A 25,517-nucleotide genomic window follows, 5' to 3' on the forward strand; every position below is an offset into this window, starting at 1 on the left:
CATTTTACCAAATACAAAGACATTAGATGTATCAGATACAAAGAACTTAGTGCATATATACTTCGGCATAAGAAATGTAGCACTTATTATTCAAAGACAGACATGATTTTATTTGTTTAAAGCAATAGGAATTCATATACTAAAGATGTAAAATTATCTGCCTGGTTTTTACATTATTAGAGGCATTATATTTTTAATCAGTATCAAAGTTTCAGTATTAAGATGTCGTGTTAAAACACAACGGGGACATGATTCATTAAACTTATGTTTCAATTCAGAAATTTTCAAAAGAAACATTTTTATACTGTTGTCAGGAACTCTCACCACTCACCCTATCCCTCAATCCATCCAATAAATAAATAAAAAGAGTAGATGTGCTCTTTTTGTAAAGCTCATCTTCTACATTGCCACACTTTCCCCTGGTGAGCAATATTCTTCACCTTTTAGCACATAAATGGAGAAGAGAGAACTGATGGGATTTTAAGACGTATAGTAAGAATGGGAGAGGAATGTTTTCTAAATCTAACAAACATAAAGCCAAGATGGGAAAGCAATTTGCTTCCAGAAAAATTTGTCAATTCAATTCTCTTCCTCATCCTCCTGTTTGCGAATTTTCTTTGAGATTTACTTTCAAGACGTTTGTCTTGAAATTTAGTCATCACTAGAAACAATCAGAGGATCCAAGTCATGAAAAGTGATTTTCACAGTAACTTCCTCACCTCGTATACAGCACTCAAGTCCCTGAAGAAAGTTTTGGCTCCTTCGAGCAAGGCCTCATTTTCTGGACACACCACAATATAGGCAACATCACGGTGGCCCCCATATGGGTCCAACAAGAGCCTCTCCCAAAATGGCAAGGAGAATGGCGAGATGGTGAGGAAATCCTTGTCATAGCCTACCAGCAGAGTGGGAATGGGCAACGGCTCAGGAGATTCTTCTGAACCTAAAATGACATTGTAGTTTAGGAAGGTGCTAGAGAGTTTTTCCCACAATCTGTACAATTTTGAAATTCCTGGTACACTGGTCTTAATTCTAGCATCTGAAATGTCACTCCATGTTGACAAGACATTCTTACAAGTATTTTTCAAATCATCTAATTAAATGGTCACTGATGAGGACTCTTAATTAAGTCAGAATTTGCTTACAAAGTTCAGTAAGGTCAGAGGGCAGACTAGAACAAGTTAAAATTAACCTTCCAAGCAGCACTACATCACTTCCTTCAAGATAAGCATTATGATCCTAACTATGATGAAGTACACAGAACTGGCCCAGAAGTCCATCCAGACGAAAATGCAATGAGGATTGGGAAGATGAGGAGAATCTAAGAAATGCACTTTTTAGGGATTATCTTCCTCACTGACCTGGATTACGCCAAGGGTGTTAGGAAACTTAACTCTAAAATTAACTTTAGGAAAACAAAGAGATTATAAAACTTAATGGTCATGAAGAAAAAGACTCCCCTATTTTGTTAGTGAAGCAAGGACTTGACAGTAACTAAAGCTGCTCTTCACTGAACAGCACTGAAGTCAGAAGGAATTTTAAACAGGACAAAGACCCTACCGTAGGTTCCCCGTCCTGCCATCTTATGGAACTGCTGCCAAGTGAGTGGTCCCTGCACATGCTGGATGTTCTCCCAGGTCCTGCCCGTGCGCTTCTTTTGGATGGCATCTTGGAGAAAGGGCTGCAGGGACAACAGCATACGAACCACATCCTGGGAGGAGAGCATGCTGATGTCCAGCACTGGAAGAGAAGTGAGAAGAGACAGAGAAGATAAGGGGGCTGGCACCCTCCTCTTCCTCGCCATCACCTCAAGCCTCAGTTAATAGTCCAGAACAACGTTATTAGCTGTAGTAGATTCTAAAATATTTGAAATAGGAGTCAGGACGAGAGATATTCTTCTACTAAATTAGAGAAAATAATTGATAATTTAGTATCAAAAATAATAAAAGGAGAAACGGATTACTCTCTATAAAAAAGTTTAATGGAAGAATTGTTTAAAAGTGGAAGAATGGATAGGTGCGACTTTTTAAAACCATGTAAAACTGTTTCCAAGGATTTTCACAAGACAGCTGCAAGTTTCTTAATTATTACATTACTTTTATTTGCAAATATCAATGTTTTGTTTATATGAGTAGGAAAAAATGGAACTTAAACAGAAGCTTTTAAAAACTCTTTAAATGCTCTTAATTGTAAAAATATTTTCACAAAATACAGAATGCATAATAAAGAGAAAGCCAATCTTCAGTGCAGCCAGACGCACGGGGAAACACAGCTGAAGTCCCTTGAAGACCAAAGCCCTCTGCAGGCATGGATGGGATTCACTGCCTTCTAAATGTAGATGACTTCAGTCCCAGCAGTAGCCCTGGGGAGGGATTTTTAATCTAAAATTTGAAAGTTGTCTGAACTGTATGCAAAACCATGCAAACACGTTTGGACATATGTATTGTTTTTTTCTCAGGATGGAGGGTTCATCATGCTCATCAGATTCTTAACAAGGTCTGCCAAAAGAGCTAATTATGCTGTAGGTGATGTGGTGTGAATCTGCACAGCTGGATTCCTGAAGACTTTGCCTTCCTCTTACTCTTCTGGCTGATTAGGGAAAGGGCATGGAAAGAAATCTAAGATTTATCTGCCAACTAAATTTGAAACACAGGATGATTAAGGATTCTTTTTTTTTTTTGAGACGGAGTCTCGCTCTGTCACCCAGGCTGGAGTGCAGTGGCCGGATCTCAGCTCACTGCAAGCTCCGCCTCCCGGGTTCACGCCATTCTCCTGCCTCAGCCTCCCGAGTAGCTGGCACTACAGGCGCCCGCCACCTCGCTCGGCTAGTTTTTTGTATTTTTAGTAGAGACGGGGTTTCACCGTGTTAGCCAGGATGGTCTCGATCTCCCGACCTCGTGATCCGCCCGTCTCGGCCTCCCAAAGTGCTGGGATTACAGGCTTGAGCCACCGCGCCCGGCCATGATTAAGGATTCTTAAGACTTTTTCAAATGTGTCCCTAAATCAGTAAAGCATAGGTTGCAAAGTGGTGGTCCACAGGATATTCTGTTAAACTGTGGAACACATCCCTCCAGGACATTTCATACACAAATCTAGATTGCCAGCTTCCCCTGAGCCGAGAGACCCACACTCCTGCATAATCACCACTTGCTGGAGCTGAGGAGCAGCTGGTCCCCTTCAGCCACCTCACGGCCCCTGTCCTGCCGTCTGCCTGAGTCTGACGCAGTGTTCATTGCCTTGTATCTTCAGCCGGTGCTTCTTTTTACATACAGTAAGAACAACAGTGAATACTTCTTGTATTAATGGCTCTACCAAAAGTGGGAAATCACAGACCAAGAGAACCACAGATTTGAGGAAACTAAAAGCAAGCATGTTTCTTATGAACCCTATTCCTGTGCCTGCAAAAGAGAAAGTGAGTTTTGGAAAGACAGCTTAAGGCACTGCCTTTTGCAAATCTGTCTCCCATCTCATTCATTTACATTATCTGGTACTTTTAGGCATCTTAAAATTTGAAATCCAGACCTCCCCTGCAATAAAATGTCCTATTTTTCATCCTGAAAGACACCACCACTGATTCATGCACACAGACTGCTTTTCCATCTGAAGGCCTATCTAGTAAAAGGACTCACCCAAGCTGATCATCCACATTTTTTTTAGGGGAAAGGCTGCGTTTTCTTCACTTCATAAATCCATTTACTAGAAACTGATTAAGGGCCTCCTTAAGTATAAGGCACTGTGCTTAAACCGAAGCAGTTATACAAATGAGTACAACCCTTCAATGCTTCCTTAGTCATCTCCACCTCCATGAAAGCTTCCTTGATTGGCCTAGTCAGAAAATACCCATTACTCCCCATACTCTACTGACGACCTCTGGACATACTTTTTATTATTTCAGATTTCTACCTGTATTTAAGAATCTTATATAACTTTCTTCCCTGCAAGACTGAGAGTTGTTCAGAAACAGGGTTCCCACTTCATTCACACAACCCTTCCAGTCTGGCCTCTGCTCCCACCACTCTACAGAAACAGCTCTCACCACGGTCAGAAGACATGTTTAATCCTTACCTTAAAATCTTCACTTGTATTTTAATGCCTGTCGATCACTTCCTCTTTCTTGAAACACTGGCTACCCCTGGCTTCCAAGAGCCCAAGAGCCCCTCTATGGTTCTTCCTTCTCCACTTCCTTGATAGGCTCATGCTTCTCTGCCTCACCTATACCTGTCAGAATTTAGCTAAGCTCTACTAGGCCCTCTTCGCATTCTATACTTTTCTCCTCCTCCTCAATGAGCTCATCTGTGCCCCCTTAATTGAAGTTATCATCTATATGCCAACTACTCCCTCTCTCCTGAGCAAAAGGCCCAAGAGTCTATTTGATACCTCTACCTGGATATATCAAAAGGGATCTTTAAAACTTCCAAACTTCCATAACTCAATTTATAAACTTTCTCTCCAGATATAGTCTTCCTCCAGTGTACTTATTTTTGACCACCACCGACTATCCAGGTGTACTAGTAACAAATCTGGGGCTCCTCCTTAACATCTATCTTTCCCTTATCCCCAAAACTAAACCCATTATCGAGTCCTGCAATAATACTTCCTAAACCTCTCTTGAATGACTCCGTTTCTTCTCCATCTTCAAAAGGACACTAAGGCAAGCTATTGTTTCTTACTAGGTCTTCCTCAATAACCCCCTAGTCTCCCCAAATCCATTCCTGCCATTTTCTAATCCATACACAGAATTACAGCCAGTGCACACGGTTATTCTTCTTTTCTAACTACACAAATCTGACGTCAATGTTTCTTCTTAAAATCTTTCAATGACTTTTTATTGCTTTGAGCAGGAAGACCCAACCCCTAGCGTGCCTCTAAAGAGTCACTGTAATCTAGCCCCTGCTGGCTTCTAACCTCGCTTCAGCTTCTAAAGGTCCCAACCAAGGCCTTTCCCACTTGCAGCACCTTCCGTCTCGGACACATGCCTTGCTCCCCATTCTCCTTCCTCAGTTAATGTGTACTCATCATTGAGATTCTCCTTCCTCAATTAATGTGTACTCATCATTGAGATCTCCAAACAAATGTTACTACTTCTTCAACAAAGTCTTCTCTGACCTTCAGCCTAGAGTGCCCCCTCTATCCCATGCTTTTATCACTTATAAAATGGGTTGTAATAATATGCGTACTTGTGTAATGATTTAATTAATGTCCACTTCCAGAATAGATCAGAAAGTCCATGAGGGCAAGTGCCTTGTTTCTTTCAGTAGCCATTTTATTCCCCATGATGCATTGCAGTTTAGGCAGTGAATGAATAAGAAAAGGAAATAGCAAGTTGCTTGGCACTCTTACAATCCAACTTCGAAAATGTTTGTCAACTGGAACTTTTAATAATACAACCAGTTATATGTCCCAGTAACCACAATGCAAAGTAAAATGTGATTTTGTTATAAGAGATGCAACAGAGGGGGGAACAGAGAAGGGAGAAGAGACTCTGCAAATGGGTAGAAGGCTTCCTGGAAGAGGTTCCTTAGAAACTTGATCTGGAAGAATGGTGGATTTAAGCGTGCGAGAGCGTGCAAATTATCCGTCTCTAAGCTCCTGACGACTCTGACACTCATCGGTCACAGGTTTCCAACAAGGACTGCTTACTTATGAGTTACAAGAGGAAAATTTCAGAAAACAATTACTCTTCTCCAAAGGTGTTTCAATATAAAACATTCTCCCAGTCCTTAAGTTTAGGATGAAATAAACATAGCTCTCACTTTAGGTTCTTTTTTTCCCCCTAAAGACATGAAATTAAATCTTTTTGTCAAATACAGTAAAGAAAGCTTTTAAGTTATGATCATACCAAGATACTCCTCAAAGTAAATTTGTGTTCTGGGACACCTACCATTGCTGTGAGGCCAAGAGTGCACAGTGGCACTTCTCACCAGAGCTTCGTCCACTTTTCCACCAGTGGGGTTATCCACATACTGCCGCCCCTGCTCCAACGCATTAAAGCATTCCGTCCAGTAATCGTTATTATCTGCTTGCACCCGGTCATAACTCCAGCTTACACAGGGAAGAGTTTGGCGATTGTTAGAGGAAATGTAGTCCAGGAAACTCAGTGAAGCAAAAGGTTGTGTGTGTTGATTCTGGAGGAGGAGGAGAAGGCTTATGGGTGGCTCCTGGGGTTTTCTGGTTCCTTCCACCTGAGGAAGGAAGGTGGACTGACACATCATTAAGCGCCTCTCTGCAGCCTGACCAATATCAGAATTCTTCCCAAAAATATCCAACTCATCTTCAAGGAAGAGTCCCGAATTGTAGCCAAGTTTGCGGTTCATAATCGCACTAAACCCACAGGTACAGCGGTACTGGTCCTCATTGGAAGAATCGGGGATGTAAAGCCCGACATCTGCCCCTTTGATGTTCATGTTGCAGGCACAGATGCAACAGCTGTCAAAGTTTCTGTCTTTAAAGATATTCATCACGGAATCAGAGAGAATCAGGGTAACATAGAGGCTGTGGGCTTCGGGAATTGGTTGCATGGTGGCGGGCTCCACAGAGTTGAGGGGCCGCGTAGTAGAGGGGGTGGAGGCTGGTGACCCTTGATCGGTGCTATCATACTTAACAGACCCTTGACCACTGGCAGTGCCCCCACCTCTGGGAGTTCTTGGGGTCCTGGGGGTTCGTGGTGTGGGGACAGAGAAGCGAGGGGTTGCTGGAGATGGTAGGACTCCTGCCCCACTATTGCTGGCTGGGGCAGCGCTGTTCAACGTCACAGGTGTGTTCATCTGTGGTGTGTTCAGATAGTCTGGATCTGCTAGGCTCCCAACACTAGGCACGTTACTACAAAAAGAGAAGGCACCAAGTAAGGAATGGCAGCATGTCACAGATGTTGAAGTAGATACACAATCACCCCACCCATGTACTGCATGTTTCTCGTTTGTTTCTGCTATCACTGGTATACACTGGTATATTTAATTTTCTCTTAAAAAAAAAAAGATACAAAGGTCAGTGCAGTGTGTAAAGAAGTAGTAAGGTATGAAGAATAATTCAACAAAGCACTTTCCTTCTACTTATTCCACATAGAAGCATCCTCATCCTAATCTCTTGAAGGAACTTTTACTATTTTTGTAAGAAAACATGGCACTGGGTTTGGTCAATGTCATTTGAAAAGTTGTAACTACTAAATGGAACTTCACCTATAAGTTCAGACACTAAATTAGCTAGAGGACCACAGGATGAAATTTCCATCTAATTTGCAATTACATTTTTGTCATTTTTTTTGAATCTGAAAGTCTGCCAGTGTACTCGTTCTCTGAGGCTATAATCTATATATACTATCAAAGTAGTTATAATCAAATACACATGAAAATTTAACATTTCTCTAATTTTCAAAATGCAGCCCTATCTAGGCTTACATTTTTATAGCAATGAGTGACCAGGAGGGAATTACATTTTAGGTAGCCCATTTACCAGTACTATACTACAACTGATAGGAATATTACATATGCGGCTAAGAGGCCTCAGTATTAATTAGGTGGTTGCACAGAAGTACACATACTATATCAGAGTTTCCAGCTTCCAACAGTTTTCTGTGGGGTGGTAAGCACTTCATTTTTCACTTTTCAATCTGTTATGCATTGCATACAGTGTAATTATTTTAGCTGCCCAAGACTGACTGGGCTACGGTATCTACTTTCTCATAAGCAGTGACTTCTTTTTGGAACAGCTAAACAGAAAACACTGACTGCAAGGTTCTGCTGTTTCATTATCATAAAACATTGTCTTGATATACAGTTGGCCCTCTATATCCACAGGCTCCACATCTGCGGATTCAGCCATATACAGATGGGAAATCAAAATAAAAATACAACAATTAAAAAATACAAATCAAAACAGTAAAGTACAACATTTATATAGCATTTACATTGTATCAGGCATTACGAGTAATCCAGAGATGACTTAAGGTATACAGAAGGATGTGTGTAAATTATATGCAAATACTCTGCCATTTTATATAGGGGACTTGAGCATCTTCAGATTTTGGTATCCGAGGGGGTCCTGGAATCAATCCCCCAAGGATACCAAGGGACGACTGTACTTTCTTAGATGTGTATGTATATTAGCATATGAGTCCATTTTTTCTACTTAGAAGGTATCAAAAGAATAGAGATCTTAAAAAATTCTTAATATTCTTCTATATATATTAATACTGTACTTAAACCAATGCTCCTCCAATAAACTCTTCAAATAATTTTCTTGTGATTTTTAATTAGTTATGTCTAAACTACCAGCCTAAAAGTCCAAATCAGGCACTGTAAAGAAATATTAAATCTGAGGCACAGTAGTATCTTTGAGTACAGATAAAAAAAAAAAAAAACTTGATTGGCAATCACTGCTCTCTTAGAGACCAAAACAGTAAGTGTGTAATAATGATCTTTAATTGGACTCCTTTCAAATTTTCCTGTTCAACAAAACCCTAAAATTATTATGCAGTTCAGATCAGAAAAGGAACTATGAGTACTAACTGAAAACCTGAAAAATTAAATTGCTCCCTGGGTAGTAAGAATGGTTTATCTTGTAATCTGATTTTTCCCATTTAATAAAAATGAACTGAGTAGCAACCCTACACTAGAAGCTGGAGAGTTGAAAGTGAAAAGGAGAAACAAAAGGTGGCTCATAAGCAAGTGATTGCAGGGGTATTGCGTGTGACAAAGGAGTCCACGGTGATGGCGAGCAGAGACCACAGCAGGATTACACACACTCTAGAAACATACTGTTCCAATAAGGTAGCCACCAGTCCCCATGTCCTAAATTTAAATTAATTAACATAAAACAATTCAGTCTTGGTCTCACTAGCCACATTTCAAGTGGTCAACACCTGCAGCAGGAAGCTGGTGACTGCCATAGTGGACAGTGCAGACAGGAATCACCTTCACGCCAGGTGCAGTAGCTCATGCCTAAGGCAGGAGGAGCACTTGAACCCAGGAGTTCAGGACCAGTGTAGGCAACATAGAGAGACACAAACTCTGCAACAAAATTTCATAAAAATTAGCTGGGTGTGGTGGCACGTGACTATAGTCCCAGCTGCTCAGGAGGCTGATGTGGGAGGACTGCTTGAGCCCAGGAGGTCAAGGCTGCACTGAGCTGCAATTGTGCCACTGTACTCCAGCCCGGGTGACACAGTGAGACCTTGTCTCCAAAAAAAAAAAAAAAACCCAAAAAACAAAAAAAAAACCAAAACCTTCATCACATAAGGTTGTACTAACAGAGCCAGTTAAGAACACAAAGAATCTTTGGGATGGCAAATGAAAGATGTAATAGATCTAAATAATGACCTAAATTATTTAAGCCATTATACAGCAAAAGCTTGCATGTGACCTTTTTGGGGAAACCTGTATGCATGAAAGAGATTAAACTGTTGAATGGGTTCTTAAAACTGCTATGTCATTTACTAGCAACTGTATGTGCTAAGCTAACCCCTTATGCGTGCACCAAGGTGTTCCAGCTGTGTTGTGCCAGGATCTAGCTGAGTAAGCTAGAGTACAATTGGAGCACAGCAGCAGCACACCAGCCAGGTGCTCAGGGTGCTTTTCAGCACGCTCTTTATATTGCTGGTGCATTGTTATTTCCATGGTACTTCTACAATCACTAGTTGCTGAAGCACTGTGAAAGTCTTGTGTGGGAGGCAGAGCAGGATTACTTCATTTTAAAGGGAAGACCCATGTAAAATGGTCATTTAAGGTCATGCATATAATTTTTACAATGCAGGAATTTCAGTATTATAATACAGTAACTGTAGCTTCCTAAGTCTAGGATTCCTCTGTACTTTTCTGTCACAGTTTTTCTTTCTGACACTGACTTTATATACACAAGCAGGAAGCCTTGTTGTAACATTAAAATTAACTTCATCAGGATGATTTTACAGAAGGTCACAAACTTGCAGCCCACAGGCTGAGGTAGGACCACAAATTTGTATTATTAGTTCCTTAAGCTTAACTTTCTATTAGCTGACAACATTTTAAAGAAAGGAAAACATACAAAAATCCAGATTTCAAGTGACCCTCAAAAACAGCAAGATCTGACCACAATGACCCCAGTCCTGCCTGACAACAACCCTCTGCACTTGAATAGCAAACATCCCTTTAAATGGGGTTTCACACTAGACTTCACTTGCTTCTCCTCCTGTCACCCACAATGGTGCTGAGTATCAGTAGTACCAACGCTTTTGCATTTACCCTGTCCATTTCATCTATATACTGCTTACCTGACCACAGCAGAAATCTGAATTTGTGGTCTTTCATATCATTCGAATCACTTTATTTATTAAGAAATTATTTGTCACAGGGAAAACTGATTCCATCATAGTTTAGCCTATCTTTGTTTCTGTGATAGGGTCTCACTCGGTCGACCAGGCTGGAGTGCAGTAGTGCAATCTCAGCTCACTGCAACCTCCGCCTCGTGGGTTCAAGTGATTCTCCTGCCTCAGCCTCCCAAGTAGCTGGGACTATAGATACACGCCATCATGCCCAGCTAAATTTTTGTATTTTTTGTAGAGACAGGGTTTCGCCATTTGCCCAGGCTGGTCTCAAACTCCTGAGCTCAAGCAACCCATCTGCCTCGGCCTCCCAAGGTGTTGGGATTGCGGTGTGAGCCACCACACCTGGTGCTAGCCTGTCTTCAACATATTCAGAACACTTACATTGGCCCACCATTGGGGAAATCATCTAACTCAAAGCCTGTTTTACAATCAAGTGCAGAGTATCTCGTGTAATTTATCAAATACGGTACTGAAAGTGAAAAACAGAATGGTTGTATGGGTTCTTGAAGTACAGCGTCTCCTGAATGTGTATTACTTTTACATCATCATAAAGTCAAAAACTCCTGAGTAAATCCACTGTAAGTCAGGGACTGTCTGCATACAAAATTTCATTTAGAAAATAATGCACATTTTCCAGCACAAAATAATTTGCACAAAAATATGAAAGACCAATAAAGGAAGTTTCAAATGATAAGCTACTTGTCATCATTTTTTTTTCTTTCTGAGACAGAGTCTCACTCTGTCACCCAGGCTGGAGAGAAGTGGCGTGATCTTGGCTCACTGCAACCTCCACCACCTGGGTTCAAGCGATTCTCCTGCCTCAGCCTCCCGAGTAGGTAGGATTACAGATTCCCGTGACCAAGCCCAGCTAATTTTTTGTATTTTTAGTAGAGACAGGGTTTCATCATGTTGGCCAGGCTGGTCTCAAACTCCTGACCTCAAGTGATCTGCCCGCCTCGGCCTCCCAAAGTGCTAGGACTACAGGCATGAGCCACCACGCCCGGACCTTGTTATCATTTTTAACAAACACTTAGTTAAGATAAAAATTCCATCAAATATGGCAAGTAAATGACGCAATGCCTATACATACTTGTAGCCATCTCTAATGAAAGTGGCTGCAGGGGGCATGGGCAGTTGTTCAATTTTAGGAGGAATTGCCCATGAAGGCCGAAACAGACAGGCATCAGGTATCTTCAGAGGTAGCAAACAATGGCTCGGCAACATCTTCAGTGGAGCAAACATGGAGGATCCCATAAAAGGTTGAAAGGATGGAACTTTGTGCACATATGAAAAGTCCTATGACAACAAAGTGGGGTCAGTGTTAATACTGGTAAACTCTGTAGAACACACTACAGTGGCATAGTGCTATCATAAAAACAGCAACCAAAATGATCGTTTTTCAGTATTTCTCTCCTTTGATCACTAGAAAATGCTAACACAGAAATGTTAAATCAATCAAAACACACTATTTAATATGCTCACTGGTGTGCCTCATGTTCTAATTAAAAGGGTTCTTAGGAACTTATGTATATATGGCACATAGATGATATGCCATTTTAAAGCAGATGTACATGAATCCACTTGGAAACCGCTCTGCCCTGGAAATGTTAATATACTGAATATTACCTTAATTTCCTCAGGCTTGGGACTTCCTAATCCATCCTCCACTTCCATTTTGAATTCTGTGAGTTGTGTTGAAACCATACTGACCATAGGGCTCTCCATCATGCCTAATGCTGTCACTGTCTCTGAGCTGATCCCATCTTTATAATTCATCACAGGAGAAAATGCAGGATGCTGTTCCAAAGATGGTGGAGTGGGAAACATCCTTTGCAAGTCTGCAACTGCTAAAAATAAGAAAATAAAAAAATTTTGTTTAATAGGAAGGGCTTCTAAAAAGTCCTAGTTTATAGGCAGGCACACTGTTTGGCACAAAAAAATAGTGCTAATTAAATGATCACATCAGTTCACAAAAGAATATTAATAATGGAAGTCTGATCCCAGCACTTTGGGAGGCCGAGACGGGCGGATCACGAGGTCAGGAGATCGAGACCATCCTGGCTAACACAGTGAAACCCCGTCTCTACTAAAAATACAAAAACTTAGCCAGGCGAGGTGGCAGGCGCCTGTAGTCCCAGCTACTCGGGAGGCTGAGGCAGGAGAATGGCGTGAACCCGGGAGGCGGAGCTTGCAGTGAGCTGAGATCCGGCCACTGCACTCCAGCCTGGGTGACAGAGCGAGACTCCGTCTCAAAAAAATAAAACGATGAAATCAATATACAAAAGAATATTAATAATGGAAGTCTCTAAGAAGAAGGCCATCAGCAGAGAATTACCTTTTTCTGGGTCTTGTTTCGCTTTGTTTCTTGAGACAAAGTATCACTGTATCGCCCAGGCTGGAATGCAGTGGCGCGATCTTGGCTCACTGTAACCTCTGCCTCCAGCGTTCAAGCAATTCTTGTGCCTCAGTCTCTCAAGTAGCTGGGACTATAGGCATGTGTCACCATGCCTGGCTAATTTTTGTATTTTTAGTAGAGACAGGGTTTTACCATGTTGCCTAGGCTGGTCTCAAACTCCTGGGCTCAAGTGACCCACCTGCCTCGGACTCCCCAACTGCTGGGATTACAGGTGTGAGCCACTGAGCCTGGACTTTTTTTGGTCTTTATCACCAACTTCTTGATGTTTTATGGTCTGGCTTCACATTAATTCAGTGAACAGTCTACATAACTTACCTTTTTCTTCCAACAACTGACTCCCTGAAAAGTCTAAGTAGAGAAATTAAACAAAGTGGAGGCAATTAGATAGTTACCACTACTAAAGTTCTATCCCTGTTTTCAAGTATGCATAAAATATTACAAAAAATAAAAATTGTTTGGAGCCAGACTTGTGGTTTATATATAAGAGGATTACTCAGCTAGTTTGACAAACCCACTACACTTACAGCTGCTCTTTTGGTGAAACTCACAGCTGCTCTTTTGGGGAAACAGTTCCATATTTTTTCCAGACAGGTATTAAAATCAAACTTCATAGTTTCTTTTAAGAAACACTTAAAACAGCAATTCTGAACTCCTTTGTTAAAAAAAAAAATTCCTTTAATACACCTGTAGTAAAAAATCATCACTACAGTAGCTCATTAAGGCACTGATTCTTAAAAAGTAGACCTAATGAAAAGCAAGTTGTAGTTGTAAAATTTGGCCACTAGGGGGTGGCCTATGCAGCAAATTTTGTAAGTTTGGAGCCACAGGTTTTTAAATCAGTGATTTAATGTACCAGTTTCCTATCCTATTGCTCTTTCCAACTTCAAGATTTAAACAGACCAATAATAACCACTGAATCGACTAAGATCTGACTCCTAGCTCCAAATCAGAAATTAACACTGAGCAACCGTACCATGTACATTATGTATGTAAATGTACATTAAATGTACCATGCTGTGCTCCGGGCTACACAGTCCAGGTGCTGGGGACATAGCTCTGCCATGGTCAGGTCACTTCCTCCCTTGGGGCCTCGGTTCCTTCATCTAACAGGGAAGGCAGTGCTAGATGGATGATTCTCAACGGGCCTACTTGCTTTGCTTCGTTTGTGGGGAGAGAGGAAAGCTTTCAAACATCTCAGCACATGGAGGCAGAAGAAAAGGTGAGAACTTCTGGATTACATAATCTTTACTGTGTTTCTAAGTGAAACAACTGTATAATCCTAAATCCTTTAGCCTCTCTTGGCCTGTGGAGCTATTTGCAAAATAAGGAGAAGGAGAGGCCAGACAGCAGGGTTGTTAATTCAAATATTCATTTCCATTAGCGATGCTCCACAGCTACTTATTTTCTGTAACAGGAATCTGTATCTGATTTCATTACACACAAAAAGTACCTGCTGCTTCCAAAAAAAAGCAGAAGTAAAAACTCCAAAAATCCCAAGTTGATCTTCAAGGCACCTTAAAAATTTATAGAAGTAGAAACAGGAGCCAAGCCAAACAAGAAATTGGCAGAGAACTATCGGAGACCCTACATAACCGATACATTCTGAGGTGGAAAAACAGGACTTCAAATGTAGCAGGAACCAGATCAGTAAGTTTTCTTTAAAACAAAGTCAAGATCTTTAATACAAAGTTAGTCTACACTGGAGGCCAGGTGGGGTGGCTCACACCTATAATCCCAGCATTTTGGGAGGCCAAGGCAGGCAGATCATTTGAGGTCAGGAGTTCGAGACCGGTCTGGGCAATATGTCAAAACCTTGTCTCTTAAAAAATACAAAAATTAGCCGGGCATGCTGGCAGGAGGCTGAGGCACAAGAATCTCTTGAACTGAGGAGGCGGAGATTGCAGTGAGCCGAGATTTCGCCACCGCAATTCAGCCTCGGTGAAAGAGCAAGACTCTGTCTCAAAAAAAAAAAAAAAGTTCATCTACACTTGAAATAAATCCATCACCTTTAACCTTTAGTCCCTATTCCTCCTCCCAAGCCAAAGAACAGCTACTAAAAAACTGTAATATAATTTGTGTTATATTTTAAAACGTTAATTCTGCTTCACAAAATCTTCAAAGTCACATTGCCATAAATCTTAATAGCCAATGTAGCTCTTTGTGAAGTAGAGAAATTGTATAAATTCTCTTTAAGTTAAAAGGGTGAGCTTAAACATAGCCTTTTTTTTACTTACAAGTATCCTGATATGACACAAAATTTTGCAAAAAAAAAAAAAAAAAGTTCTATTAAATTTGTTTTTACATTTCCTCTAAGAAACATAGTAAAAGCATTTCCACCGACATAGGGTTAGCTGACTTCTTTGATCTTCCTGAACACATGCATATATCTCAGTTTTCAAAGCCTCAGCCACCCTGTTAATTTTCACCAAAGGTAAACAGAAAACACACAAAAAAGCAGAGATGAAATTCTACCTCCGAGAGAGCCACTTCACAAAGTGGTCTTTATCGTTCTTACTATCAGATATTCTTAAGGAAGACTCAGTCTGTCTCGCTTCATTTTCCTAATCTGTAAAATGGGAAAAAAATCTACTTCATATTTTTTGAGCATATTAAATGAGATAATGTATGCTCAGAAGTGAACACTTTGCTGCGAACATCTAACCATTCAGTAAATGATGAAGTTAGTACAAATTAATTCTCCCTCCCAAACCTGGATTGGAAAAAGATGGAACTACTGTCAAGTTATGGGAATTTCTGAAAATCTATGACCCTAAGATGATCAAAGGGAACTGGACTCAAAAGTGGGTAAAGCAGAAAGAACACTGAGACTCCAAGAAACACTTTGGTCCTCCAAAATAGAAACATGATTTGTCTGTTCAATTTTCTTCCCAGAAAATGGCTAAAGCAAGGGTGGAAACAGCCACCAGGATGGACTGCAGGTGAGCTGTGCCACCCACAGTGCTCTGCTTTCTCCCATCCTCCCGAGCCTGCAAGACCTCTGCACTTCAGCGGGAACTCATAAGACACCCACCTGCTCCTGCCCAGCACTTCATGTATTCATGCACAGGATTGAAGACCTCCAACAAAGCAGCATCACTGATTTCTTAGTGTTCTCCTCACCCCAGAGCATATGCCCAAGTCCCTTCCAAACAGTAGGACTCTTGGAAAATAAACAAATGAACCAACCCCAAAATTCAACTCTTTCCTTTTGTCTATTCAAAGACTCATACTTTAAACTATTCAAAGACTCATACTTTAAACTAATGTGCTTTCAAATACAAAAATTTGTAAGAAAGTGGTTAATAATAAAATCTAATAAAAACATGTTTTTACTATAACACAATACTACCTTAACATAAACTTCATACTAAAGTAAACCTATTTGTCACTGTTAGTTGCTGTCTTCAGCATTACATTCACAAATGAATAATTAGGAACCTATGCGTTCCAACACAATATCCACTGGCCACATGTGGCTACTGAGCACCCAAAATGGGGCTTGACCAAATAGAGATGGGTTGCATGTGTAAAACACACACTGTATTCCAAAGACTTCATACAAAAAAAAAAAAAGGTAAAATATGTACAACCATTACATATTATATTTTTATAAAAAAAGTGAAATGCTGCAATAATTTTATACTAATTACATGTAAAAATAATATTTTGAATCCTTAAATAAAATACTGTATATTATTAATTTTTTTAAATAGCCACTAGAAAATGTGAAATTGCACATGTGGCTCTCATTTGTGGCTGGCTTTGCATTTCTACTGGACAGTAGAATTAATGTCTAGAATTAATGTTCTAGACATTAATTTTGCTTTGTTTCTGTTTTGTGAGACGGAGTCTTGCTCTGTCGCCGAGGCTGGAGTGCAGTGGTGCGATCTCAGCTCACTGCAACCTCTGCCTCCTGGGTTCAAGCGATTCTCCTGCCTCAGCATTCCAAGTAGCTGGGATTACAGGATAGACATTAACTTTTTTTTTTTTTTTTTTGTGATGGAGTCTTGCTCAGTCACCCAGGCTGGAGTGTAGTGGCACGATCTCCGCTCACTGCAAGCTCCACCTCCCGGGTTCACCCCATTCTCCTGCCTCAGCCTCCTGAGTAGCTGGGACTACAGGCGCCCGCCGCCATGCCTGGCTAATTTTTTGTATTTTTAGTAGAGACGGGGTTTCACCGAGTTAGCCAGGATGGTCTCGATCTCCTGACCTCGTGATCCGCCCGCCTCGGCCTCCCAAAGTGCTGGGATTACAGGTGTGAGCCACCGCACCCGGCCGACATTAACTTTTATAATACATTTGTCTTCCCACCTCAGTGCCCAAAAAGCTTTTGCTGAGATTAAAATATCTTGCCAGGCTATTTTCATTGTCATTTCTTGGGAGGAAATACTGTGTGTTCCCCTGACTCCCCCACCCCATCCCACAAATACACATGCTCTCACAAATACATATTTATATATATGCTTTGTACACATTAAAACGATCCTCTGGATTCTTGCATATCTGGGTTTTCCTGGTGTTAATATTCTGTGCTACATTTCAAATTCATTCATTTTTATAACGTGTACTTTATCATAAAATTTTAAATTTTGAGTAGCTTCTTTTTGAAATAATTCTTTTTTGGATAGAAATGAGAAAAAGGATAGAGCACACAATATACTTCACTGCGCAATGCCGCTAACTAGCAGGATGTCTGTGAGTGTAAAGCCTTGGCTGAGTTACCAGACATTCTAACATTTCACATCGCTAGGTATCACGTCATGACAGAAAGAGTAAATGATCAATTGATTCAAAGAGGAAAAACATCTGACCTACACACACCTATTTTAATACTGTTTCTTTCAATCTGTGATGTTCCGTGTTTGTGAAATTCTGCAGTGCAGAGTAATAAAACAAGAAAAATGTTTAATTAAAAAAACTACAGCAACTGGCTGGCTATCATTATTCATTTTCACCCATGTCATGCTTGAGAAAGCTTTGCATATTTTAAAAAGCTATGGATCCACTAAAGCTGTCAAAATCCAATCTCTGTATACTTCCCACTTCTAGATTTGAGTAAATCAGCACTACATTTATAGGTTCATAAAGCTTTTTGACTCATCCCTATGACATGGTGGTTTTTCCCCTCAATTTGTTCTCATTACCAGCTGAAGTTAATGAGAAGGTGTTAAAGAATGATTTGCAATGGAATTATGTTTCTGCTTCAGAGTATCCACATAAGCTACCCTGACTTTCTTTTCTCTTGTAGAATGATGTGGTTTCTTAGGGCAAAGAATATACTCGAAAAAAGGAGGTTCCTCTCTTTGTCAGCATATATAATAAAACTAGTTGATCTCAAAAGGAAACACAAAAACTTCAGTATGCATCTTGAAAAGATGATTGAAATCAAATATCCAATATCCTTGAGTGAATTACATTTATAAAAACAGAAACATTTTACACAGTCTTATAACAGACTACCAGTTTGAAAAATCACTTGTGCAGCATTTATTCTACTAGGAAAGGACTATTAGAAAAACAAACCTGAAACGTGTTTTTCTACATTTTAAGTTATAAAAAGCTAATTCTTAATTGGAAAACAAAGGAAAGGAATTCAAATTAAGACGGTTTCTGTATATGATTAGCTGCCTGCCATCTCAGAACACCAATTTGTACAGGTTTTAATTCACAGTTAGAATTCTGCCAAAAGGAAGGGGAATTTCAGATAAAGATAAAGCACCACTGAGTATGAGCATATTATATCTAAGTTATATATAGGCAGCGAGCCACAATGGCTCAGTCAAGTTTCTCTACTTACTTGGTGGATAAGGAACAGCAGCTCTTCCATCCTTCCCAAGAGGTCGGTCTTCTGTCCCAACTGTAGGAATTTTTGATGGGCGCAGAGCAGGTGATACAGCCTAGGAACAGATGATGTTATTAAAACAGAGTGATGTGTATATAAGTATGGCAGCACTCAAGTATTTCCTAATGTATGTCTATTGGCAGATGCCTCTTGGTAGAAGCGTTTACCAGCTGAACTTCTGGAAATACCAACAGATAGTGAAACAAAGGAGATGGTTACAAGCTTATCAAGTGTAAGAAACAGTGAGTTGAATGGATCTTGTGAGGGCAGATTGTGCCACCAAAGGAGAGCTTGCAGACCTTAAACAATTCTTCCCTCCCAGGTCAATTTTCACGGACACAGTGTTACATTGGGGTGGTGCCTCCAGTAGTAACTGACAATTGGTCTGGTTTCCCTTATACTTGGAAGCAGGCAGCTAAAAGGCATAATCTCAAACCCTCCAAATCTTTTTTTTTTTTCATTTATCACAACAAACTATGTATCTTCTGTACCTAGTTACAAAAAATAACTATCAAAATATCAAAATTGATCTTCACAAAAAAACCCTTATTTTGTAAAATTATTAAAATATTCAGAAGAGGTTTTTCTCTATTATTCAGAAACAAACCAAGTGCATTATTGCGCAAGATTATCTTTAACATTAAATGAATTGGTGATGAATTAAAATAAAATATAAAGCAAAAATGATTTTTACAAATAGAAGGTCTTTTATTTATTTAAACTTATACAATGTCACAACATTGAAACGTAAAATTAAAATTAAATTCAAAGACACTTGAGATGACAACTCAGCCAATAGCCTCCCAACTCCATTTACGAGTAGTAAGATGGATTAGCAATATATTCTAAGGTAAACTGCTCATGTGATTAAATGCCTGATTAAAAATCAGAGTAAAGCAAAAACACTCAGAGAAATGAAAATTTGATTGAAAATGTCCAATTCTCTCCTTTGTATGTTAGTATTACTAAAAGTATATTCCCAACAGTTAAACATTTCCTCATTAAGCCTAATAGTAAATCATAATTTATACAAAGAATACGTTCAGTGGCCCAGAGCAGAAACAATTACCAGGACGGTGGCCATGAACAGATCAGGCAGGCCACTCCACAATGCTTGCTCTGTTCCATTTTTTCTCCTCCTTTGACTTGTACCTCCTTTTCTTTTCATATTTGATTCCCCTCACCACTGCCAAAGCACCTATCCTAACCCTCTGGATCTTTAAAACCAAACCCAGGCAGCACTTGGCCTCTGGTGGATAGTCAAATTCAATGCCTGGATCAGCAATGAAGAAATGAGTCATTTCTTCTACCAGAGTTTTTCACATTGTCATGTCCTTTTCCTTCATGTAGCCACTGTATAAATTCAGATTCTAGTGTTCTAATCCAACAAAAGTTACCAGATTAGAGGATTCCTGCTTTCTGTAGATCAGACCGCCCCGCCAAAAAAAAAAAAAAAAGCCCTTCTGCCAGTTCAGTTCTATACTCAGTAGCCCTCAGAGGAATGCATATTGATGAAGTTTAAAATTCAAAACTTTCCTAGACCTATCAGTCTCTAACCATCATCAAAAAAACAGACCAATGGTCTGTTCCTTATCCCTGAAAGCTAATCTAGTTCATTTTTGTTGCTTAATCAAGGCTCATTCCACACTTAAACTAATGTCCCTCCCCCATTCCTCTCAATGACCCCAGTCTTTCCACATTTCAAGTACAACCCATTCTCCCAGGCCATTATGATCTCCTCATCCTCTAAGTACTTATAACAGTAATGGTGTATAATATCTGTTAGATACATTTTATTTTAAAGTTAGAATGGGCTTTAGAAATGTTTCCTACTTAACTTTCAAGCCTTAACTTAAACACTGTTCCCCATCACTTCGTACCTGAATGTCCAGCAACTTCAGATTCAGGTCTATTACTGTACTCACAGCAATAAGTATACTACAACTCTATGTGCCATTTCTCCTTACGTCTGTGAGTCTCTCAAGTATAAGGGTGGTAATTTAATCATCTTTATAACCTCAATTATTAGCCTTAGTACCACCACAAAGGATTTAACCATCAATTAACAAATGTATGTAAAATGGATGAATATGGAGGTAGATAAGTGAATAAATGAAAGAAAAATAAACTAATAAGCTGAGCTTTTTGAAAACAGAGCCTATCTTATTCATCTCTAGGTCTCCCAGAAAAAACAGACACTTGTATTTGCCCAAAGGTACAGAGTTGGTTAGGAGGACGAGAACACACATTTCCTGACTCTTATTTCAGCTGATCTCCAAAGGATTATAATAATTATTCTTCTCTGTCATTTTAATCATACGCTGCCTTGAATTATTTAACTTCTATGTATATAAATTCTATTCCCCTATAATGATGCCATGATCTGAAAAAGTATAAATCATATTTGCATATCTAACCTCTGACTTATTAGATGAAAAAAAGTTATATGGGCATTACTTTAAAAATCAAACCTAAGGGACAACATAATACATTTCTAGTGGTCCTGTGATATTTAGAAGAATTTATTAAAATAAATATGAAAGATTTTAATATGTACAACTGGAATACACTAATGAAAAAGATCCTTCAATGAACAAAACTCTAGAGGTGGATAAACTACGCTAATAACCTTTACAATGTTTTCCAAGTATACAAACTTTTTTTATACAGCGTGACTAGACTCCAGTATACAGACATTTAAAAAGAACATTCAGAACCCGAAATAAGAGCCCCCAAATTCAGGAGACCAAACTATAAGGAAATACTACAACACTGACATAAAGTCCTTTCACGTAGCAAAATTTTTGTGTATGTAGCTCTGGCAAACTCACCCCAAGTTCGTCGTCATCAGAATTATCAAAGATGTTGTCTAAGTCATGCAGGGAAGGTGCCAAATCTGTTACCTGCGTAAGGCTACTGGAGCCAGCTCTGCCAGCAGCATTATCCTGCCGGACATCTGTAGGAAAGGAGGCAAAAGACACAGAATAAACAACTCCACCAAGCGCAAAGGAGTGGGGAGAGGACACGGATCTCAATGAACATGACCTGCCTGTGAGTTTTTCCCTACGGTTTTAGTTAAATTTAGAGATAATTACTTCCAAATATGTTTATCAGTTTTGAAAGGAACTGAAAAACAAACTATGAAAAATATATTAAAGATGAGAAGAAATTCTTATTACAATAAGAATAAAATTTTACATTGAGAAGCATCTCCTTTGCATTTTATTTTAGCAACAATCCAAGTGAGGCAAATAATCATTGTACACACCTGTTTTAGTAGCAGAACTGAAAATAGACATGGCATTTTTCCCATCAGGCACCGGCGTGGAATGACCTGGTGTAGTGACATCCTTGGTACCAAATCCATCCTCTGACTGTATAATAAATTCAGCCAAACAAAACACATGAACACCAACCCAAAGTGTGAAATATGAGGGAGAACACAAAGAATTAGAGGGTAGAATGGAACTTGTTATGAGCACAAGTATGATAAACCATGGTCTATGCAACCAAAGGAAATAAAAGATAGGTCCTTTCTCTCGAATTTCAACAGAACCATGAGATCCCCACTTTCCCCTCAATCCTATGGGGTATTCTGAGTGAATCAGTGTTTTATGTCTAAGCAGTACTGGTGGCAGTTGATTACAGACCTGCCATGGTGTTAAAAGCTGCCTTTAACAACATTTTAGATGCTAAATTATAGATTCAGCTGTCTGGATCTAGGGAGATCAGTATAAAACAATCTAAAAAGCATTCCCCTGAACCATACTGGCCTCTTATAATTGTCTTACTTCCTTGATTCTCAAGAATACCTATTTCAATGGCCCAGTATTTTAGAATGTCTGAAAATTTAAAATTAAAGACAGCAGACACAACCAGTACTCATTTTTATGATGATGAAACCAGTAAAATTAATACTGATAGTCTATGGGTAGAGTCGATATTAATCCAGAGAATACATAGGTATAGCGCTTGGCACAGTAAGGATAAGAAGCGCTCGATAAACTGTATATACATACTGTTACCAACATTTTTTCCTTTACATTTTGGGTACTTTTGAATAATATTTTAAAAGAAATAGGGAGCATAGGCCAACAAGAATTAGCATATGAGAGGAAACATGCACTGTACAAGCTATAGTCTGGAAAATATGAGGCTTCATTTATGTTCGGCTGACTTTTAAACAAAGGTGAGCCATGACATAAAAAGGAACAATACGCTGTTCAATACAATAGTACCAAGAGCATGAATATGGGGACAGAGCAATCAGGCAAGACTATCTCAAACGTTCTGCCTCCAAAGTCTTCCCACACATGTTGTACTGACATAGATAGAAACCCACACCCTGCTGGACTCTCTCTCTGTTAAATGGTACCTTATTCTTTTTCAGGGAATCTTTCTCCGTCCCTTGTTTGCATTTCTTGTTGGCTGTAAAGATGTATTTTATGTCACCATCTTCGAAGGTATATGGGTCATTCACTTCTCCCAAACTGTCTCCAGGTTGTTGCGATAGAGGCAATGGGTCAAGGAAGTGGAGTGGCTGCATCTGGGGCTGTTTGTCTTGCCAGATTTTAAACCGTTTGTTAGGTTGTGCTAAGAGTCTAAAAGACAAAATGACAATTTAAACAAGATAAACAAGGTTAAATCAGTTTCTTTAAAAAAAAAAAAAAGCATTTATGACTTAAAGCATTTACAAAGCTTAAACTTTTTGTAAAAACAACTAAAAATTCACCGATATAGTTATTTGCTTTTACAGTTTATATTCATGATTAAATAAAAATTAGTATACTTTGTCAAGAATGTATGTTTTTGTCTCTGAGTCCATCGATTCCACTTAAGAGCACAGGTTCTCAGGACAGACTGCCTAAGTTCAAATTCCATGTGTATCATTTACTAACTGCATGGCCCTAGTTTCTCAGTTATAAAATTAATAGAATAATATGGTACAGTGAAGATTAAATGAGATAATCTATGTAAAGTTTTAGAATGGGTGGCTCAAAAGAGCTATAAATATTATACTAGATACATGACACATACACCTGAATGCAGGCAAAGCGTTCCTCAAAAATGTCAACATACAAAGAAGGCACTGATGGCAATATGGAAAGTCTCATAAAGCTATATTATTTAATTAACAAACAGTAGGGCAAAAATGTATTAATATATTCGGAGTGTACTAAAATGGCATAAAGAGTTCTTTATATGCCCATGTGTTAAATCACATGTGTGCTCATCTGTATGTAGGTCAAAGCATTTGACCATTAAACATTTTCCATATCCAGAGTCAAGAAGGACAAAGAAAAGCCTACTTCAATTTTGAACCTGAAAGTTTAGCAGGGAGAGACGGGGAGGGAGCCCCTGTCCTTCCAGAGGATGGGTGGGTGGTGCAGAGGGCTGTCTTACCTTTGCAATGCAGTGCTCTCTGAGTTTACCTCCATTTTGGCATCACATCTCTCACCCTGGAGCTCTGGAGGCCTGAACTCAGCATCATCACTGGGTGGGAGACGATAACTATGCCACCACTTTTCTGATGACTCTGGGTTCGAGGGCCTAATCCCACAATATAAGGCTGTCTCGCTGACCTCTGCCATGAGAGGCAGTCTTTGGCCTACGAGGACAGTTCTGTCATCCAGAGTAGACAACTGCTGGAGTTCTAGTCCATTTCCATAGAGGGCTGGATTCACAGGGACAGACGGTGGGTCCAAACTCTCTGTTTCCTGACCTCGTGGCTGAGGGCTGAGTGTTGGCGGCAGAGGGGATATAGGGGAATGAGGTGAATCCATAGGATTCAGATTCATTTGCTTGCTTGTATTTCTGGAAGGCACGGCCATTTGCTTATCATACTTCCTACTGCTAGACACCTCTAAGGAGGAGTCAATCCCTGCCAACCCTAGTTTCTGTCCTGGCGCATCTTGCTCCATGCATAACTCTTCGGCCACGGAGGGCCTATGGTGAAACGGGATTAAGGGTCTCTTCTGCAGCTTGTCTCCTTTTTCCTGTCTTTCTGTTGTTTTGTGCTTAGAAGAAGCAGGAGGTGGTAAAGATGAAGATGATGATGGTCCTGCACTGAACCCTGGCTGAGACATTGTGGGAGGTCGATTGGGTCCTACTGCACAACGTTTTAAAAGCTTATGCCTAAAATGAGAGTAAATAATTACATCATTATAACATTAAGAAAAGAGATTCTCTGACAAAATTTTGCCTTTTAAAGCATACATTAGATGTACTAATACATATAAAAGGGCTCTAGTTTTTATTATGTAACTAAAAAACAATACACCCCAATGAAAAATGAAGAATCAATCACATACAAGTTAAGCAGATAAGAAACGGGCATAACAAAAGATGTAAAGTACATTGTTAACCCCTACAAATCACTGATTCAAAAAAAACCCCAAATCTTTAGATTTGGTGAGGGCCTCAGATAACCTATTCATACCGTATCTTAAAACCATGAGAGTGGAGTCATGAGATTCTCTGCCAAGAAAAAACAAAGTTTCCAATTTCTATTTTATAACACTCTACTAACTGTAATATAGAATGGCTTATAATGGCTTGTAGTGCTGTAAATTGGGAATAAAATAACTATGCAACTAGTCTGCCTCAAAGTGTAGAACTAAAACAGTAAGTTCCAATCCTAAGAACATTTAATAGGATAAATATACTAGAAACTTTATGTGCCACTATATCTAGGCAAGAAGGGATAAAAGACAACTTTGGATCTTACAGACACATGTTAAAATGATAGAACTTAATACCACACATACACAAATGCACCTGAACCATCTAAGCAGAAAAACCAAGTCGGCTCACATCCTAACACACTTCTTGGCAAGCATGGGTGTGAAAAATGGCTCCGTAAGAGCCCACTAGATGATGCCAAGGTTTAATCTGTACAACAAAGTTATACTGCAGGTCAGCCAGCACCTCCCAATATATAAATCATTCCCGGGGAAAAATGT

General features: G+C 39.6%; 1 protein-coding gene across 9 annotated transcripts in view; it reads right to left on the reverse strand.

Moving 5' to 3' along the window:
* The window catches only part of MED13L (mediator complex subunit 13L), a 318,142-nt gene that overhangs the window by 27,184 nt on the left and 265,441 nt on the right, over positions 1 to 25,517 (reverse strand). For 8 of the 9 annotated variants that reach the window (XM_003907212.5, XM_009181778.4, XM_021922992.2 and 5 more), the window contains 10 exons: positions 23,959 to 24,690; positions 22,931 to 23,156; positions 21,824 to 21,929; positions 21,387 to 21,511; positions 18,511 to 18,610; positions 11,924 to 12,144; positions 11,388 to 11,593; positions 5,882 to 6,819; positions 1,561 to 1,740; positions 720 to 943 (listed from right to left, as the gene is read on the reverse strand). In XM_003907212.5, the coding sequence (XP_003907261.1) occupies positions 720 to 943; positions 1,561 to 1,740; positions 5,882 to 6,819; positions 11,388 to 11,593; positions 11,924 to 12,144; positions 18,511 to 18,610; positions 21,387 to 21,511; positions 21,824 to 21,929; positions 22,931 to 23,156; positions 23,959 to 24,690 (3,058 nt within the window). The remainder of the gene's footprint in view (positions 1 to 719; positions 944 to 1,560; positions 1,741 to 5,881; positions 6,820 to 11,387; positions 11,594 to 11,923; positions 12,145 to 18,510; positions 18,611 to 21,386; positions 21,512 to 21,823; positions 21,930 to 22,930; positions 23,157 to 23,958; positions 24,691 to 25,517) is intronic. The other variant, XM_009181779.4, reaches the window with a different exon arrangement.

This window comes from Papio anubis, chromosome 9 (assembly GCF_008728515.1).
Source record: "Papio anubis isolate 15944 chromosome 9, Panubis1.0, whole genome shotgun sequence".
Classification (NCBI taxonomy): domain Eukaryota; kingdom Metazoa; phylum Chordata; class Mammalia; order Primates; family Cercopithecidae; genus Papio; species Papio anubis.